Source organism: Hylobates moloch, unplaced genomic scaffold (assembly GCF_009828535.3).
Source record: "Hylobates moloch isolate HMO894 unplaced genomic scaffold, HMol_V3 SCAFFOLD_1, whole genome shotgun sequence".
Classification (NCBI taxonomy): domain Eukaryota; kingdom Metazoa; phylum Chordata; class Mammalia; order Primates; family Hylobatidae; genus Hylobates; species Hylobates moloch.
The window spans coordinates 182,432,754-182,453,182 of NW_026652276.1; the positions used below are offsets into that span (position 1 = coordinate 182,432,754).

Genomic DNA, 20,429 nt, shown 5'->3' on the forward strand with positions numbered 1-20,429 from the left:
GGAGGTCTCTAATTATAGAGCAGTAGGTCTCACGTTTTATTCCAACTCAACAGCAATCACATGCACATCACTCTCCCAGGTAATTCTAGTTTGGATTGGGTGTTTCAAATAGGAGACCAAACCTAGGCTGGGGAGGTTGGGGGAGTAGTATGCCAGAGTTACCAGAGGAAGGGAAAGAAGTGTTAGAAGGAAAACCTTAGATTAAATTTGATAGAGTTAGAGCAGAGAATGATTCGTGAATCATGCAGCCCTCAAACCAGAATAGGTTCATAGACACCCCAACACTGTCGCATGAGCGACAAAGATTTGTGGACAGAAGGAAAGTAACCTACAAAAATGGAACTGAGGTACAGCTCAGATTGGTTACAGCTTGAAATTTCCCTGATTTGAACACGATTCGAACAGTTGGCTGCCTTTGGCCGAAACTCTGATTAGCACGAGAGCAGGTTATGGTCTGCTTACACATCCAGTTAGATTAGTAGTTCACTATGTACAGAGAAACTCTTAGGCTGAACTTAAAATAGGTAAGGAGGCAGCTTTAGGCTAAACTTCACAGAAGCGTGAACCAAGAGCTTTGACTATGACCTCTTGGAGGAGAGGAAGAAGCATGTCTCTCTTTTGATAAACATTGATCGTAGGGAGTCAAAGGACAAAAAAATTGAGGACTCTAATAAAAGAGTCAAGATCAAATCTACAAATAGAATATCCTTTGATCAGGACTTCTGGAATGTGCATTAGTCACCTGGGGACCCTGTCAAGATGCAGATCTGATTCAGCATAAATCTTAGGTCTGAGATTCCTCACAAACTCCCAGGTGAGGCTGATGCTGCAGGTCTCAAACCACATCTTGAGTAGAAAGACTTCAGAGAAATCCCAAAGCGAATGCTCTTGCTATAGTCCAGGAAGAACTGATGAAAACAAATTAACACCTAGGCATATTCTGGTAAGCTATAAAGCACTAGAAAGGATTTTAAAATACAATTTTTCCGGGAGGAAAATGAAAGGTGACTTACCAATAAAAATTGAGCAGATCCAGGCTTCTCCTTGCATCACTAAATATCCGAGGACAATAGAAAAGTCTTGCCTGGGTGTGGTGGCTCACGCTGTAATCCCAACACTTTAGGAGGCCAAGGCAGGGGATCACGAGCCCAGGAGTTTGAGACCAGTGTGGGCAACATGGTGAAACCCCATCAACTAAAAATACAAAAAGTTAACCGGGTGTGGCAGTACATGCCTGTAATCCCACTGGCTACTTGGGAGGCTGAGGTGCAAGATTCATCTGAGCCCAGGAAGTTGAGGCTGCAGTAAGCAGTTGTGATCTAGTTTCATTTGAAACTAGAATTCACATGGAAGTGCTTAGGAAAGATGCCAGCTATATGGATTTGCTACTGCTACCATAATACATTCCTTACAAACTTAGTGGCTTAAAACAATAAAACTGACCTTATAGTAGTGTAGGTCAGAAATCCAGCACAGATCTCACTGGGCTAAAATCAAAATGTCAGCACAACAGCATTCTTTTCTGTAGTTGTTAGAAGAGAATCCACTTCCAGAGGCCTCCAGCACCCCATAGCTGGTGACACCCTTCCCCTATCTTCAGGGCAGCTGCAGCAAGTCAGAGCCTCCTCACGCTGCCATCTCTCTCTAGCTGCAGCCAGGAATGTTTCCTCACTTGGAAGGACTCGTGTAGTAGGTTGGGCCCACCTGTATAATCAAAGATACTCTTTGCATCTGAAGGCCTTTGGCCTTAATCACATCTGCAAATTATCTTTTGCCTTGTAAAGTAGCCCACGCGCAGGTTTTGAGGAATGAGCGTGTGGATATCTTTGCGGGGGCCACTGTTCCACCTATCACACCAAACAATTATTTGAGGACATACATTAAGAGAGGAATCAAAATTCAAAATCCTCAAATAGAGAAGTACTGGTACAAAAAGAACTGTAGCAAGCACTAAAACTAGTTAAGTTGGGTAAATGTAAGTAATCATTGTATAAATACTTACAGGAAAATGCAAAGTTAGAAGCAATTCATAAAAGAATAATGGTGGCATAATCATTGAAGCTGGAGGCACAGTCTATACTAGAGCACAGAGACTGGAGTGAGGTTAAACTTCTCACCTAACCAGGATCAGGAGGAACTGGAAAACTCCAATGGGATGAAAACAGTGATTGAAAAAGATAAAGCAAATCAAAACAGGTCGTAGTCCATACAGCATAAGGCAGCTCAAAAGCATTTAAAAGTAAGCTTAAAAGAACAAAAAGTGGAAAACAGTGAAGGAAAAATAACATGCATTTGTTGTGGCAATAAATTGTTGAACACCTTGCTGAAAAGCAGACCTCTACTTTGTAGAAATAGAATTTGAAATCCATCAAAAGCATTAAATGGAACAAATGTTCCACTTTATATTGATAGAATGTAAAGTGCATTACTATTATTTAGTTCTCATTAAAATAGTTTGTTATTATCCTTACTTTGTTCCAGAAAAAGAATCTGAGCCTCTGAGAGGTTAGGGGACTCAATCAGTCATGCATCTGTGAGCCACAAAGCAAATCCAGGGTCTCCCTCACAGCCCAGGAGTCCATCCTGATAGCATGTGCCCACCCATGTATGTGAGACCACATAGCTAGTGAGAGGTGGAGCTGGGACTAGAACCCAAGTCAGTTTTACCCCATATTCTGTGTGCATCACTCTCACTCCACCACCTCAGAAATTGTGTTCCTGTTTCTATCTTTGCCTCATAACCAGGACCCCTAAGACTCCCATTGATCTTACCAATCTCTGCCACTGTGAGTGAATTCTCCTATCTAGTCCCATCCCCTCCCCATGGGGCAGATCCTGGGGGGTTCGCCCACTGAGAGATCTGCTCCAGCCTCTTGATAAGGATTTGGGTGCCTCCTCTCCCAATTAAGGTGAATGTCTCCCCTGGTGCTCTAGATCATACCCTCTCTCGTCTCATGAAATGATTTCACCAGTTAGCCTCTTTCCTCCTGAATCTTCACACTGTCTCTACTTAGGTTCCTTCTCATCTGGATGTTAGCATGCTTATCCCACCAAAAAGAAATCTCTTTATGAAGGGCTTTATTCCCCTGTAGCCACTATGACACTGCTTCTTCAACCCCATAACCATTTCTCAGTCCCACTTCCTCACCTTCCATTTATTCAGACCCACTGCAATCTGATTTCTGCCTTTGTCTTGGCAATTGAACTGCTTCCACTGAGGTCACCAGTGACCCTCCTATCTGACAAACCAATAAAAAGTCTTATATTATGAATGTTTACAACTACTACTTCTTGAAGCTTTCTTTCTACTTGGCTCTCTGTCAGTAACAAACACTTCACTCATTCTTCTACAAAGCCAAGGATTTCACTTTTCATGCAACACAATTTTGCTGCATTACTTTAAGTTTTACCTGACACATATCTCTGAGCACCACACAGTAGAGCCAATTACTGTGGAACTTAAACACCTAAACCCAAACTCATTTTGGTGCAAACTTCAAAATGTAGTTCAAACTACATTTGAACCCATACTCCCAAAGGCACCTAGACTTATTTTGCCCATAACCTAACTCATGAGACTCCACTCAAACAAGCCTCTTTTTTTTTTTATCTCAGCCAATAACACCATCATCCCCTCAAGTTCCCAAGCTAGAAGTCATCATAGATTTCATCTTCTCCTTTATAGCACTTCTCCATCCCCAGCAAATCTCCGGGACTCATCAGTTCTCCCGAGTATCTTTTGAATATGTCTCTGTATCCTACCTTCCTCACCCTTCACTACCATTACTGAGCCATTCAATTAGGTCTACTGAAGTATCCACTGTGTGTCAGGTATTTGCTAAGTACTGGGAATACATGATGAAGAAAATAGGTATAATATTTCCACTAATGGAATTAATGCCCTAATGGGGGAGATGGACATTAAACTAATAATTATAAAATTATGGCATTAATAAATATGATCTAATAAATATAATTACAAATAGAACCATATAAAGGAAAAATGCAGGATACAATGAAAAACTATAATAAGGAAGCTTGATTAACAATGAAAGGTCAGAGACATCTCTGAGAAAATGATACTTAAGCTGACACATAAAAAAGGGTCAGAGATAGCTATGTGAAGAGTAGGAAAGAGTGGACAAATGAAGGAGTTTGTGCAAAGGCCCTGTGGTTAAAAACACCTGGCTTAAGGAACTTCAACAGTTGAAGAGGAGTGACGCATGCGCTGGCCAGGGAATAAGTAGGAGCCAATTTCTTCAGAGCCTTGTAGGTTTTGCATTTCATCTCAAGTGTAACAGGAATTCACTGAAGGATTTTCAAGCATAATCAAATTCAGTGACATCGTCAAATTTGCTGTTGTTTCAGCTCAAGGAAGAGAAAATAGGGCGTGAATTACAATGATGGCCATGGAGGTAAATAGAAGTAGATTTGAAATAGATTTCAGAGATAGAAAAGACAGAAATTTCGTGGTAAGGAAGGAAAGGAAAGGAAAGGAAAGTGTTGAGAATGACTTTCAGGCCAGGCGCGGTGGCTCACGTCTGTAATCCCAGCACTTTGGGAGGCCAAGGCGGGCAGATCATGAGGTCAGGAGATCAAGACTATCCTGGCCAACATGGTGAAACCCCGTCTCTACTAAAAATACAAATTTTAGCTGGGCGTGGTGGTGCACGCCTGTAGTCCCAGCTACTCAGGAGGCTGAGGCAGGAGAATGGCCTGAACCCGGGAGGCGGAGTTTGCAGTGAGCCGAGATCACGCCACTGCACTCCGGCCTGGGTGACAGAGCAAGACTCCCGTCCCCAAAAAAAAAAAAAAAAAAAAAAAAAGAATGACTTTCAGGTTCCTGTCTTAAAAACTCAGAGGGCAGGTGAAATTTCCCAAAATAAGGAACACTAAAGAGTGAAGAGTGGATTTGGGAGGAAAGATAAAAGATTCCATTTCTGTATTGAATTTATGATGCTTGTAAGACACCAACAACTCAATAAAGATGTATTTAATGTTGGTGTAAAATACCAAACAGACATGTAATCCATCTTAAATTACTTTAAAATCTTTCTAGATGGATTTCCCAAAAAAAAAATAATAATCAATGCTATACATTCACCATTTTTTTAAAAAATGTCAGAACTGGATTTTTCCATTTGCAAGTATTGATAGCCTTCCACATTTTCTTTGCCAATTTTTTACAGTGTGCCATAAACCCAGAGCAGGTTTCTCTCTTTATTCCCCTTATCTTGCTCAGAACATAAATAAAAAGCCCTTTGTAGTTGTTAATATTTTCTTCAAGACTCACCTCACTCTGAGTTTTAGCCTTCCTAGAAGCACAATTCTTCCTCTTTCAGTCCATTCCTTTATTCCTGTTTAAGGCTTTTCACCTTGCCTGCGTTCTTTTGAACCTATCCTTTATGTAGCTGAGTTTATCAGAAGACAATATGTGCAGATTTATCCTTTTTGATAGTCATTGAGATTACTTGAAATGGTTGGATTGCTCTCTCCATAAGGAACAAAGCCAGGGGAGAAATGGCTGTTTGAAAACAATTTTACAGTGTTTCTAAGAAAAACGCTTTTATTTAAAATATACAGAAAGGATCATTTTTAAAGCATTGCAGAGAAAGCCTCAGCTCCCCATATTAAAAAAAAAAACACACTTTGGGAGGCAAAGGCGGGTGGATCACGAGGTCGGGAGTTCAAGACCAGCCTGGCAAAGATAATGAAACCCCGTCTCTACTAAAAATACAAAAATTAGCCAGGCATGGTGGCAGGCGCCTGTAATCCCAGCTACTCGGGAGGCTGAGGCAGAGAACTGCTTCAACCTGGGAGCCGGAGGTTACAGTGAGCCGAGATCGGGCCACTGCACTCCAGCCTGGGTGGCAGAGTGACACTCCGTCTTAAGAAAACAAAAAAAAACCAACAACAATGAAATGGATTCTGCAGGTCAAAGATGGCAGTCATGTGAAATTTTCTTTGCAAACTGAAGGCATTGCTTGGCAAACACATGGTGATGTGATGTTTAAGTACTGGCAGCAGTGTGTCTTCCATGCTTGCTAAGGGACAGGTCTTTTCTTAGCCTAGGTCAGTTTCATTAGGAAAAATTGCCCTTTTACCCACTTCAAGCAGCTTAAACAAATTATCTCAAAGAACTGCAGGGCTTAACCCATTTAATGAATTTTAATAAGGAATACATGAATCAATCAAAAACCAGAAAGAAAGTGAATAACATTGAACTAGTTCTGATGGAAATTAGCTCATGACTCTGCTGGCTTACATTTACCAAAGGCTGAATTTTTGATGGAAAGCTTAGGTCTGTTTTCCAGGCTGTGGGAGAATGGGAGGATCTTTAAATTAAACATTAATTTTATTAGTGGTATTTTTCTCCATCAAATTAACCCTAAATGGAGATTATAAAAGCCTTGGGGCTTTTTTTCCTCTTTGGGAAACTTTTAAAAAACAGTTTCTTGTACTGGAAGAGTTTCTCCAAAATCCCTGAAATATTTTCAGAAATGTAGTGAGAATGTGAATTCAGTTTATTCCCTTCAATCCTTCGTAAGAAAGGATAACGTAAGAGGTAGAAAGGTCTGTGTGGGTGTTCAGGTGAGTTTCCTGTCTTCCAGCAGGGCATCACAGGGACTGTGAAAAAAAAAATTCTCTCCATTTATTACTTTCTCTTTTTTCTCTCTTACACATGTGATATGTGCACACTTTTGTTCTCTCTTTTCACTTTTTTATTTTATGGCTTGAAAAAAAAATTAATACACATAACATAAAACTTATGTTACATCTCAGTGTACAGCTCAACAATGTTAAGTGTATTCAAATTATTTTGTCTCCTTTTCTTAAGTAAAACAGAACACACAGCTTTAGGGCATGGAAATCAGTAGTGAAACATATCTTTGTTTAAAAGTCGTTCTACTCCTCTTCTGTGCTTAAAAAAAAGAGAACTAGAAAGCGTTTCCCCAGCATCTCCATCATTTTTAGTAACTGCAGAATCCCCTATGAAATACATGACGTTGTAACAGCAATCTTCAAAAGCAGAATCATATGTTCTAGCAAATATTTCAGCTAAAGGAGGAACTATTTCACATTCTGCAAATGGGAGTTCAATGTATCGACTGGAATACAGAAGGATGTTGAAAGACTTAGTTCTGTTTGGGAAAATTCCTGAAAATCTTGAAAAGTTGCCTTGGTGGCCAGGCGCGGTAGCTCGGTGCCGAGTCGGGTGGATCATGAGATCAGGAGCTTGAGACCAGCCTGGCCAATATGGTGAAACCCCAGCTCTACTAAAAAATACAAAAATTAGCTGGGCATGGTGGCACGCACCTGTAGTCCCAGCTATTCGGGAGGCTGAGGCAAGAGAATCGCTGGAACCCAGGAGGCAGAGCTTGCAGTGAGCCAAGAACAGGCCATTGCACTCCAGCCTAGGCAACAGAGCAAGACTTCATCTCAAAAAAAAAAAAGAAAGAAAAGAAAGGAAAAGGAAAAAGAAAAGTTGTTTTGGTGTTATGCCAAAGTGACAATATCATGATGGATTAAAGTTGCTCTTCATTGTGTTTTGAACTCTTATTTGAATTGGGGTGATTTTAAGAAAGTTCATAATCTTTTTGCCCTGTGAAAATAAGTAATAATAAAACTCTTACCACACAAATGCACACCCAGAAAGGGGATCTCCACTTCAGATCTACTGTAAAGACATTGATGTTCTTTCATTTTGGTTATCATGTGTCAGGAAAAGTAAGTTCTGAAAAGAGCCACTCTGTAATTTGCATCAAGCAGTTTGAAAATGGCCTTTTGTGGCACTAGCATTGGCCACAGCATCCTGTATCTCATGAGGTGACCTCAGTCCAGGATCCCAATAAGAAGGCAGTCAGCACAATGCAATGATCTGTATAGCAAATGGAATGTTCTAAGGTTTCTCGAAATCAAGATTCCTGACAATAAAGGAAATAGTAAATATTTTCAGGGCTTTTTTTTCTGAATGAAATAAATAATACCTGCAGTAGATGTTACTATTGTGTTTTTATTTTAAAATGGTTACCAGGGACATATATAAATTGTTCCCTATATAGGATGACCAGATTTAGCAAATAAAAATATAGAATTCCTAATTAAATTGAATTTCAAACAATGAATAATTTTAATATGAATAGATTCCAGAAGTATCAAATAATTTTTAATAGTAGTATGTCCCATGTAGTATATGTCTCATGCTATGTATGGAACATACTTATACCCCAAAAAATTATTCATTGTTTCCTCCAAAATTCAAATTTGGCTGGGTGTATATTTTATCTGGCAACCATACTTCTGCAGTTCATTAAAAATTGTATTTAGGGCCAGGCGCAGTGGCTCATATCTGTAATCCCAGCACTTTGGGAGGCTGAGGTGGGCAGACCACTTTAAGCCAGGAGTTTGAGACCAGCCTGACCACTATGGGGAAACCCTATCTCTACTCAAAATACAAAAATTAGCTGGGTGTGGTGGCAGGTGCCTGTGGTCCCAGCTACTCAGGAGGCTGAGGTAGGAGGATCGCTTTAGCCTGGAAGGTAGAGGTTGCAGTGGGCTAAGATCATGCCACTGCACTTCAGCCTGGGGTAACCAAGTGAGACCCTGTCTCAAGAAAAAAAAAATGTGTTTAGTTGACATGTAGATTTAATCTACACTTCAGTAATGAAATCAGTGCTGTCTTTTTTCTTCTGTCATTTTCAAGTACCAGGATTTCCTGCCTAAACAATTTGCAATGTGTGTCTGTTTCTCTGCCCATCTCATATGCTCTTAGATGCAGAGTTACAAATATATTCTAGTTTTATTTCTCGTTCCAAAGAAGACAGATTTTACAGGTGTAATCTGTTTTGTGCTTTATATTAAAATGCATCTACTTAAAAATAAATTTTAAAAATGCATCTAGTTTCTATATTAGCTACATCTAAATTTTTCCATTTATTCTCTTTTGTTTTATGTTCTTATCCATATTTCATTTAACTTATAACTATATCTTGAGCTCTTTTGCTTTTATCATAAGACACAAGATTAAATAAATACATTTGCATTTTTACACACACAAATGCACACTCAAACACACAACAAGTTGCTAAGGATAAAAGTCAATAAATGATCAGTATGCAAAACATGAGTCAGGTCATTATAAAAAAAATTTTAATCCTACCAGAGAATTCTAATACACAGCTTTCTATAGAAGTAGGGGAAATAAAGGCCAGAAACTAAAACAAACTATTACTATTACTATTATTTTAAAGAATATGGCTCTTTTTCTATAAACTTGGTTTTATAATGAAGACTACCTCAACTCAGAAAGGCTGAAGAAAAGGTTTTCTGTATCTCTGTTCCCGTTTCCCTATGAAGATGGGTGAAGAGATGCCCCAAAATTAATATTCTCAGGCTAACCAAGCCTAGCAAAATGCTTAGAATTGAGAAAGGCTAGGACGCCAAGCGAGGTGTAATAGTTTCTGGCGGATGAGGGGAATAGTGTCCTATGATCTGTGAGGCAAGCAGCAAAGGCAAAATTTAGCAAGCAGTTTTTAAATAATCATGCCCAATAGAAATTATTCCATTCACCTGGAGTGCGGAGATTCACCACACAATACATGCATATGCAAAACTTCCTAGATCTCAGAAGTCTTATCTTGCTTTTGTGATCTATGTTCTACCAGAATAATTTCAGAAATAAGCTCAATATAATAACCAGCATGTCTCTTCAAGGATTTGAAAGTTTTGATTTGGTTTTTAGTGCTTTTTAATTTTAATTGAAATAGACTAGATTTCCTAGAGGGGCCATCCCCACAAAAAAATATGAGACATTTATAGTAGTTAACCCACAACTTCCCATGAAGTTGAGCAGAAAGTTGGAGTTTAATCACATAGAAAATTTGACCTTCTGTCTTCATCAGGACCAAATTGAGTATATCCAAAATAAATGTTTTTCATTCATTTTAATTTAAATGTTTGTAACATGATTTTTTATTTATTTATTTATTTATTTTTAATTTTTTTTTTTGAGACGGAGTCTCGCTCTGTTGCCCAGGCTGGAGTGCAGTGGCCTGATCTCGGCTCACTGCAAGCCCTGCCTCCTGGGTTCACGCCATTCTCCTGCCTCAGCCTCCGAGTAGCTGGGACTACAGGCACCCGCCACCATGTCTGGCTAATTTTTTGTATTTTTAGTAGAGATGGGGTTTCACCGTGTTAGCCAGGATAGTCTTGATCTCCTGACCTCGTGATCCGCCCGCCTCGGCCTCCCAAAGTGCTGGGATTACAGGCGTGAGCCACCGCGCCCGGCCAACATGATTAATAATTTGACAGATAAACAAAAATAGCATTTATTTTTAAGCAAATTATTCTGATGCTCTCTCTTACCATATAAAATTCCTTACTCTGCAGCAAGCAACTTCTTTTTAACAATGATTCAGAAAGGGCTACTATTGCTTCAAAGACTGAAGCTTCTGCAGCACAGCTCAGCATTAGAAATATTCCAGAAACTGCCATCACGTGAGCAGTAAAGGAGCCCTGGGTTGTACCAATGGTCTGAGGTCAGACTGAACGAATCAGCCTTAGAAGAATGAGGAGCCCAAGTACCCATGATGAAAGGCAGTCAAATTAAACACCTCCTCTTCTTGTCTCTTCTCCACCAGGCTCCTGCTTACACCATTTTAGTTCTGACACCATAACTCCTGAGAGGGCAGATGATTATACATTTTCTATAGGAGGGAAAATCATCTTTTAAGCTAACGTCTCATATGGAGATGAGAGCACCATTAAGAGGAATTATTTTCAATACCTCTGTATCAAAGTCTAAGAATCCTAGCACCTGTCAAATGTGAAATAGCAAATACTCAAAGTCTGTTTGGGCATAGCAGGAAGAAGGTGACGACACAAAGAAAGTAGAGGAAATCATTGAATATTTTGACATGATGAAAATATATAAATGATGTCTTTTCTCAAAAGTGCTATTGCTGGCAATTCCATAAAACAGCAAATAAATTTTATACTTCACTGAAGCAATGGTTAATAAGCCAATAGGTTAAAGTTTGTTTCACTTTTAAACTCATGGTCAAATTGTTTTCACTGGTATTTTATAGAATGAGTCAAGGAGATAAATGTATTTATCTGTAATGTTTACTGTCAATTCTTTCCAAAAAGGATGCAATTAAATCCTTATAAACCACACATTGAACAGAATTTTTTTATTAATTGGAAAGAGAAATAGTGAACAGCGTATGTAAGACAGAAAGAGAGCTAATTTTACCAAGCTTCTTGGGTAAGATGGTTATTACCCCTAAACATTAAATGTAACTCTAGGTTCTAAGGAAAGCTAAGAAACATGATGGATTATATAGTTTAACTTTTTTTTTTTTTTTTTGAGACAGAGTCTCACTCTGTTGCCCAGGCTAGAGTGTAGTGGCAGGATCTTGGCTCACTGCAACCTCCGCCTCCCAAGTTCCAGCGATTCTCCTGCCTCAGCCTCCCAAGTAGCTGGGATTACAGGTGCATGCCTCCACGCCTGGGTAATTTTTGTATTTTTAGCTGAGACAGGATTTCAACATGTTGGCCAGGCTAGTCTCAAACTCCCGACCTTGGGTGATCCGCCCGCCTCAGCCTCCCAAAGTGCTGGAATTACAGGCGTGAGCCACTGCACCCAGCCCAGTTTAATTCTTTTCATAAAATTAATCATCACTTAGTCGCAACAGTGCATTGTGGTGCAATTACTATTTTTGCCATGCTGAGTTGGATTCCTCAATGTGTGTAGGTAACTATGTGTCCTGATTTCTACAGATATTTCCTACAAATGGAAATAGGAATAGTTGTCAACTATGTCCATTTTGAACAAGTCTGTTTTAAAGGTGATAAACATAGTATGTGGCATGTTTTCAATATTCATTGTTATTAGGGATTTTATCAGAAACTACCTGATACTAACTTAAGTGAAAATTGTTGAAAGAAGGAAGATATATGAAAAGATATGATTTTGTTCTATGTGCTCAATTAAGTTTTGGATTGTTATGACCAGCATGTGGCAGTGCCCTCTGCCTCTATTTTAAGCTTGTTTTATCACCTTTTAAAAAATTGATTTCATATGCTAAAATAATTTTTTTTAAAGGGAGTTAATCTATCCTTTACTTTTAATTATCTTAATCATTTGGATCACAACAGGGTCACTCAAATCATTATATTTTGTGATAAAAGAAAGAGATCAATACATTGGGTAAAAAAGGCTTCCATGATACATGATTCATTCAAGTAACAAACATTTTGAACTCTTCACACAAAATATTTGCTAGCACTGGGGCACAAAGATAGAAATCTGCCCCATCTCAGTGGAGAAACACTCACAAAAATTTATAGTGGAACCTAATTCATAATGTAGGTATATACATTATTTTTAAATTTAGGAATAATGAAGACTCATTAATTGATTTTTAACCACATAAAGCAGGTAAATAAAACAACCATTTCTTATACTAAGCAAAGATATTTACCTTTGAAATCAAAATGTATGTCAATATCCTCTCTCCCTTTCCCACTAAGGCTGTGCAATAGAAATCCCTAAGGGTGACTGAGTTTTGAGCCTTGTCAAGCCCTGACCATTTGATATATGTTCACTTGCCTTCTCTGTGCCTTAGCATCTTCAGTTGCCAAATAAGGAATGTTTTTAGAATCATTAATACAATTCCAATGAAATTATTTGATTTTGAGCTCCTTGAAGAAAACAATACAGCCAGGCAGAAGTTTGTTATTGTTATTGTTTGTTATTAACTAATTTAAAATCAATTACAATTATCTTAATATCGTGCCACCCATAAGTGGCAGTGGGCAATATTTTCAAAGTTCAAATACTGTTTTCTTTATTACAGGTTTCTTTTCTCCATGGAAAACTCCAAAGCCTGTAAGTTGGAATTATTATGCTTCTTTCTTTATTTCTACTTACTACTGCAATTTCATTTAATAAAAGTTGAATTGGGTGACCTCAAAATCTCTTTCAACTCTAGGAGTCTGTGATGTAAAAAAAAAATCCTCTGTGTCCCTTTTTCTTGTATCTGTCCCACAAATACATGAATCACTCACCTTACCTTCCTATAAAAACAATTCTGCCCTTTTAAAAAATATATACTTACAAAATGAACATTAACACTATGCAGCCTAATGCAATGAAAATACTTTAGAAACCTTTTGTTTTTCTCCTGTCCACAATACTATGTAGTCTTCATAACATGGAATTTTTAGAAACAATACAAACTATAGGTTCAGAAGTCTTGACCTGCAAATTAAATCTAGTCCACAAAAAATTTAACTCTGTGTATATTTACATTTTAACGTCTACAGAGCTACATATGTGTATGTGTCATGTGTATATATATGTTAGCTTTGTATATATGTGTATATATAAAATATGTATATGTATTTACACATATAATGTATGTGTCTTTGTGTGCATATATGTGTGTGTTTGTGTATATATATATACACACACACATACGCATACACACATGCGTGTATTTAAGCTCTGTATACTGTATATATATATATTCTGCCAAACCTGACAAGCACTCAAAATGGTGCTTCTGAATCTTCTTCAGATACTGGAGATCTCTACCATCATCTGACCACTCTAGGCCTACTTCCCTAAGAAACATGCTAAAATGTCTGCACCAATATAGGAAGCTGGTGGGTTTTAATAATCTTTTTGCAGAGCTAGGCTAGCCAAGTTGGCTTAGCAGTTAGAGATGGTCTTCACGTGCAGATAGATTGAAACTATTAATTGCCCAAGTCCCAAGAGCTGGGACTGGTTTTCTGGGATCCCGTTTTATGTGTTAGAATACTCTGCCCTAACTGGGATATGTGAAACCCATGACTGGAAGAGGCTGCAGCAAAGCAGAACAGTCTCCCTGAGCAGGACCTCATTTAGGATTTGACTCATCTGGTCCACAAAGAACATTAGATGGGAAAACCAGTCCTATTTAAGCTTAGCAAATCATTTAAGGATGCATGTGATTTTGAAAAGAGATACTTTTAAATGTTTAAAATGAAATTTGGTTTATCTTAACCAACGTCTAAATAGTTCCTTCCTTTCACCACCAAACTTAAATCTGTGCTCTGTGGTTATACACATCTTTATCTAATTCAACAAGGAACCTTGTGACTTCATCATGGTGCTACAATTATACAATCTAGTGATTTCCTTATATGTACCACATTTATACAAAATTATGTCATTTGGTATAATTGCAGCATTTGCTGTCATTATTGTAATTACATTCATAGTCAATAATTCCAAAAAATGTTTTATAGAACTCAATGTACAATTAATCCTGAATCCATGTATTTCTACAAAAGCTAAGGCTTGGACTTCCATGGCATAAACAAAGGAAGGTAGAAGGCTGTAGATTTGATGTCTTCCATGTATCTACCAGAAACTCTTGAGGACTGTAATGAGAGGAAGTGTGGCATTAATATACTTGTTTAGGATGCTGGCACTAAAGGCATTCTGCCTGGGCTCAAGTTTTGCTTCTTCTCCTAACTAGATGACTTGAGCTAGCTATGTAAGCTATCAGTCTCAAGTTCTATATCTGTAAAATGGAGATAATAACACCCTTCTCACATGGTTATTGTGAGGAATTCTATGAGTTAATCCATGTAAGGTGCTTAAAACATGTTGCCTCTACATGTTGAGCTTGAAAACATTAACTACCATCACCACAGGAAGCAGACCCTCCATTCATGAGCCTTTACCAAGTCACTCTATGAAATGAACATAGTTGACTGAACTATTAATCAAAACAGGTATATAACAATATACTCACAGTATGTAGGTTTATACACACTGTCCTCTGAATGTGGCCCTTATTGGGTCTCTCTTATTCAGTCCCACTTTACTGGACAGGGACACCTTGGGACTGGACAAGAGAGGCCCAATAAGAAGCTTGTTGAGAAATAACCACGTGGCCGGTAACACAAACTCTAAATAGGTGAAGGCCAGGAAGATGCTAGGTAGAGGATTGATGATATCTTGGGTCAGAATAAGGAAATATTATATGGGGTGAGATCTAGCTTCCTCCTAGTCCTGTGTGACTCCTTGACTCTTTTCTGTCCTACTGATCCACATCTTATGCTATTCCATGTGAAGATAGTCACTTCCTGTTGAACAAGTAATATGCTGAAATAGTGAGTTCTCATTCTCTCCATCTGGAAAGGATCAAGCGCATTCTTCAAATACCGAATCAAGATAAAGGGCGTCATCTTCCAACCCTGCCCAAAATAGTGACGGGGAGGATTTAAACTACCCCACTTTCTACAGTAAGAAAACAGTTTCTGAACAGAGCATTTCATGAGAGTAGGGGAGAGGGGCCTGCCTCATTCATAATCTCTCTACTCCCTGTGTGCACCCTAGAATCAGAAGCTGAGGTTGAAAAAATCAGCCACCAGCATGGCCAACATGGCAAAATCCTGTCTCTACTAAAAATACAAAAATTAGCTGGGCATGGTGGCATATGCCTGTAGTCCCAGCTACTCGGGAGACTTAGCGGGGAGGATCACTTGAGCCTGGGAGGCGGAGGTTGCAGTGAACCAAGATCATGCCCTTGCACTCCAGCCTGGGTGACAGAGTGAGACCATGTCTCCAAAAAAAAAAAAAAAAAAACAGCCACAGCCATGAACAGATTGTTCTGTTTTACTATTTGATGCCTGGGTGTGGACTGTACGTCCAGGCTGCTCACTGATATTTCAGTGGCTGTCCTTTCATAAAGTTGCACAGACATCCATTCATTCACCAAGGCCAGCAGAGATACAGACTTCTCTCAGCTATAGAAAACAACTTTATTTCCATTTGTGCTTATTCTAGTGAGATGTTTATAAACACTGGCCTGGGTGTGGACACCACTGGGACTGGAAAAGAGGGGCCCAAAAAGAAGCTTGTTGAGAAATAAACGCCTGGCAGGTAACAAAAACTCTAAACAGGGAAAGGCCAAGAAGATGCTAGGTAGAGCAAGTGAGGCCCATCAATCTCAGTAAGGAGACAGGATCAGAATCCAAGGGGTTCATGAAGGTAGAAAGGAGCACAGAGTGAGTATCCCAGGTAGAAAGCAAAAGTCCAGAGACCAAAGTGTCTAAGGAGGTAGGGAAGAGTCAACGGAATCCACCCCTCAGAAGGTGCAGTCAGGCCAGCACACCAGCCCCAGCTAAGGGGGTGACCTCTGACCCCAGGGCAGGTGGTTTGCCCCATGGTCTTCTGGGTAGGAGCCACCAGGTAACTCCGTTTAAGAAGGAGCAGGGCAGGAGGTGGTGGGGAACAGAATAATATGTCTGCTTTTTCTTGGGTGCAGTGATTTTCTGCTTTACAGCCTTTTAGGAAACTCTGAGAGTGACTCAAGAGTTAATGAATGTCACAGCAGGAAGTTGTGAATGCTTTACTAAGCATGAACTGGACTCTTGACTAATTCCCCAATCTCTGTGCTACAGAAATTGTAGAATTTGTCAATCTGCCCTGGCAGCCTTCCCAAACAGTGCCCGAAGCACTACTTGTTCTGTAGTTTTAAGATTGTTTTTTAGAAATACCAGTATTTCACGTGAAGCATGTCCAATGAATGTACATGAACAATACATATACCAGCAAGACACATGTGGGTATGAAGTAACCCTCAATGGAATATGGGAGAAAGAAATAGACATTTGCTGAAGCCCTGTGATGACAAGTGGGAGAGTACTACAGCTCCCCAGACCGTATTTCTAATTTATTTACTTTTTAGTATTTAGTATCTTATATTTGAAAACAGAAGGGATAAAGTCACAGCTAGAATGCATCCACATGCTGCCTAAAGTCAGCTAAAGTGAAAAATTACCAAGGATATGCCTTTACCCACAAATGTGGCCTTCCACATCATGGCAAGGTCACCCAGAATGCATGACCAAGGAAACCCAGAATAGCTTTCTGTATAAATTTTGCTATCAAATGAATTATGAAGTACATAGTTAAAGATTTTTACAAATGGGAGTACAAGGCCTTCTGAGCAGAAAATTCACTAAAATTCACTAAAACTCAAACGATATTTAACAGTTATTCCCCCCAGTGTGATATTATATAAACGATTACTTCTGTTAGAGTTATAGGGTGGTTCTGACCCAGGATCTGCCACTGGCAACTGCTGGACCTCAGACAAGCCACTTACCCTCTCTATGCTTCTAGAGATTATGTTTCATAGGAGGAAATTGAACTAGACTAGGGGTTTTCCATCCTTGACAGTTACAGAAACTTTGTTCAAACGAAATCCTGGGCAGTAGCCCACATAGAAAACAAATTAAAATGAAGCCAGTCTTATTGAAAGAAGGGTCAGTGACCCAGTTCTTTTCCAGTTTGCTGGCTCAACATGAACCCCTGCCACAGTCCCAGTCCCAGGTGGGCAGGGCAGGCCCCTGGTGTCTCTGGTGTCACACAGCACATGTGCACAGTTTAAAAAACACTGGAGTATATGGCACCTCACATCCCTTCCAGCTTGAAAATATTGATGATGGACAGACCAGAGGTGGAATCAGAGCCCTGACAAAAATATAGCTAGTGTGAAAACTAAAGCAGGACAGTGCCATAGGGGACAGAAAGTTACAATCCTGCCAAGTTCAATGTAGTGTATATCAAAACTGTTTTTTTTAAGTGGCCATATTTTATTCACTCACTAAATGAACATTTTCTGAGTACTAACTATGCACTGGTAATACAACAAGTAGAAAGACGCAGCCCTGTTTGCGTCTGATCTGTTTGAGACATGGCTGGGTAGACTCGTGGTAATCACAGTTGGATGTGATAAAGGGATGTGAGGGGTAGGAGGGACAGGGCGATCAGCAAGAGCCTTCTAGGAAAGAAGACACCTCCTCTGAATCTAGTAGCCAGGTGAAATGAGAGAGGGGATGGAAGAGTGGAAAATACATGCAGAAAGAGAAATGAAGTATGCAAAGGTTCAGAAGCAGAAGAGAACCAGGTGGGTCCTCGGGAATGAGAAGCCAGCCCATCAGCCAATATGAGGAAGGTGAGCAGAGCCAGGGTCAAGATGAGCCCGCCATGACCCTCTAGGAAGCTTGGCCTTTGTCCTGAGGACCACGCATACTCAGAGCAGAGTTTCAGCAGGAGGGCAACAAACTAGTCTAAATCTTACATACACTGCCAGTCTATTCAAAGCAGGAAAGAAAAATTGAGTTTGAATGAGGCATCAGTTGATGAATGAAGGTGAAGTTGGCAGTGCCAATAGGTGGTCTCAGGGAGCCTGGCTTCCTCCTTGATAAAAAATGGTATTAATCTCTGCCTTCTCTATCTTATGGTGCTATGGTGAGGATCCAAGAAGGTCATGTATGTGAAAGAACATGATAAACTGGAAAGTACTCTGCAGGTCTTTAAGAAATTATAGAAGTAGCAACATCAGTAGCAGCATTCTGGGGGAGGAACTACCAGATCCACAGTAAATGAGGCTTCCTAGGAGACTCTGAACAATCCCTGAATCCTAGATGGTTACATAATTACGTCTAAACTGAGAGGAAAGCGACTGAACGCTCAAGCGTAGGAGGTTGTTGCGATATGCATAGGTGTCAAATGAGTATATGCAGACGACTGTATCTTCTGCTCCAGTGAAAGTGATGTAATATGTTGAAACCATCTTAGAAAAGGAACAACTAATACCATGCATTTCTAAGCACCTACACATGAATCATCTTGAGACACATTATCTTTATCTTATGGGGGAAAAAAAACAGAGAAATTAAGTGGTTTGCCAAAGATTACCGGCTAATTGTTGACAAGGTTATGTAAGTTATAGATAAGTTTGCATTCAAAAGTCAGGCACCACTTGCATTTATAACAGTTTATGATGTTGTCTTACATAGACATAAAATCTTTTCTTTCAAAGAATTTATGCCAAAGTTTTACCCATCCCCTGGAAGAAAAGTCCACAAAGCAAAAAAGGTTAACCTAAAGGTGACAAGAGAAATAGCCAGGAAGAATTTGTCAGTCATTTTCTCTGTCCTCTTTCACTTTTCAGATAATGGACCGATGGGAGAATCAAGGCAGTCCTCAAACGAGTTTATCTGCTCCGGCCATACCACAGAACCTGCCCTTCCCACCTGCCCTTCACAGGAGCTCCTTTCCCGACTCAACAGAGGCCTTTGACCCACGGAAGCCTGATCCATATGAGCTCTACGAGAAATCGAGGGCCATTTATGAAAGTAGGCGTAAGTGAAAGCCACATGAAACAAGGGTACATTAATAATAGCTGAGACCCTGCCAGGAGATATATTGAGGCTGAATGATCTGGCATGGTTTTATATTCTGAGTTTCAAAAGTGTTTCAAGAGCAGAGCCAGCTGGTCTAAAATTATCTTAGAAAGCCTGTTGATTCTAAAAGTAGGTTTATTATATCTTTTGCCTTACATTTTATCTCCTACTTTTCTTCCCCTAATCTCCTGAAGAAAATCGGGAATATATTTTTGGGGGTTGGCGGGGTGAGGTTACTGGTTTTGTTTAGGTTACCAAATACAGAAAAGAAGTGTTTGGCTTTTTTTTTTTTTTAATCTGTTTAATCTGATCTTGAGCCTAAAGCATAGATCTTTCTTAGAGCCTTGAATGTAGCCATTAAAAAAGTTAGGACCTTGAGTAAAATGTCAGCCAAGCCTTCCCAACTCACAAGCATGAAATCAATTGGCTCCGAATGCAGTACTGATCTAGATGCCAATCATCCCTGCCACAGTTTTCTGCTTCTCCTTCAGCGCAGTCAGACACATTTGAACATTCAGTCTTAAAATCTCGTGTATGCACTTGTCACCCTATCTGAAGGTCTTTTAACATTGTTGTACTTTATAAACATTAGAAAACAAGGCTTTTAATATTGCTCGCACCATTGTTGTGCCTCTTTCTACCATCTTGCCAGTCGTCTCCACATGTTAGAGGACAGGAATCTCACAGTGTCATAAGAATCTGTGTATTAAATGATCAGGAAACCCAGCCTCGTAGGAGAGTTTGGTCCCTGGTGCTCCCATTTACGGTCTGCTGATTTCCTTTGCTTCAGTGTTCCACCAATGTCTTGTTTCCAACTTTATCATCCGAAGCATGAATAGCAAGTTTTAAATTGTGTGTGATCTCAGAGGATCTCAAATCTGCTTACTCTTTTGATGAGCTCAGGGGCTGAGAATTACGCACTCAGCTGGTAAAGGGGAAAGCAGACATAATACCTTTTCCCCATCCTCTACAACTCTTTGTAGAACTAATTTTGGTTGAAAAATAGTTAGGACAGCAAGCCATTGAGAAATCATTAATATCAAAATGAAACATCCCCCCACCCGAAACCCACATATACTTTTTTTTTTTTTTTTAAAGAAGCGGCTACATCAGAGCTACTGTATTTCATTCCTCTCCTTCTGGATGAACAACTGAAATATTTTTAGATTGTATCA

At 39.5% G+C, this 20,429-nt stretch overlaps 1 protein-coding gene across 6 annotated transcripts in view; it reads left to right on the top strand.

Moving 5' to 3' along the window:
* MAGI2 (membrane associated guanylate kinase, WW and PDZ domain containing 2) overlaps positions 1 to 20,429 on the top strand; it is a 1,482,569-nt gene that overhangs the window by 1,282,035 nt on the left and 180,105 nt on the right. For all 6 annotated transcript variants that reach the window (XM_032761229.2, XM_032761230.2, XM_032761232.2 and 3 more), the window contains 2 exons: positions 12,861 to 12,892; positions 19,023 to 19,212. In XM_032761229.2, the coding sequence (XP_032617120.1) occupies positions 12,861 to 12,892; positions 19,023 to 19,212 (222 nt within the window). The remainder of the gene's footprint in view (positions 1 to 12,860; positions 12,893 to 19,022; positions 19,213 to 20,429) is intronic.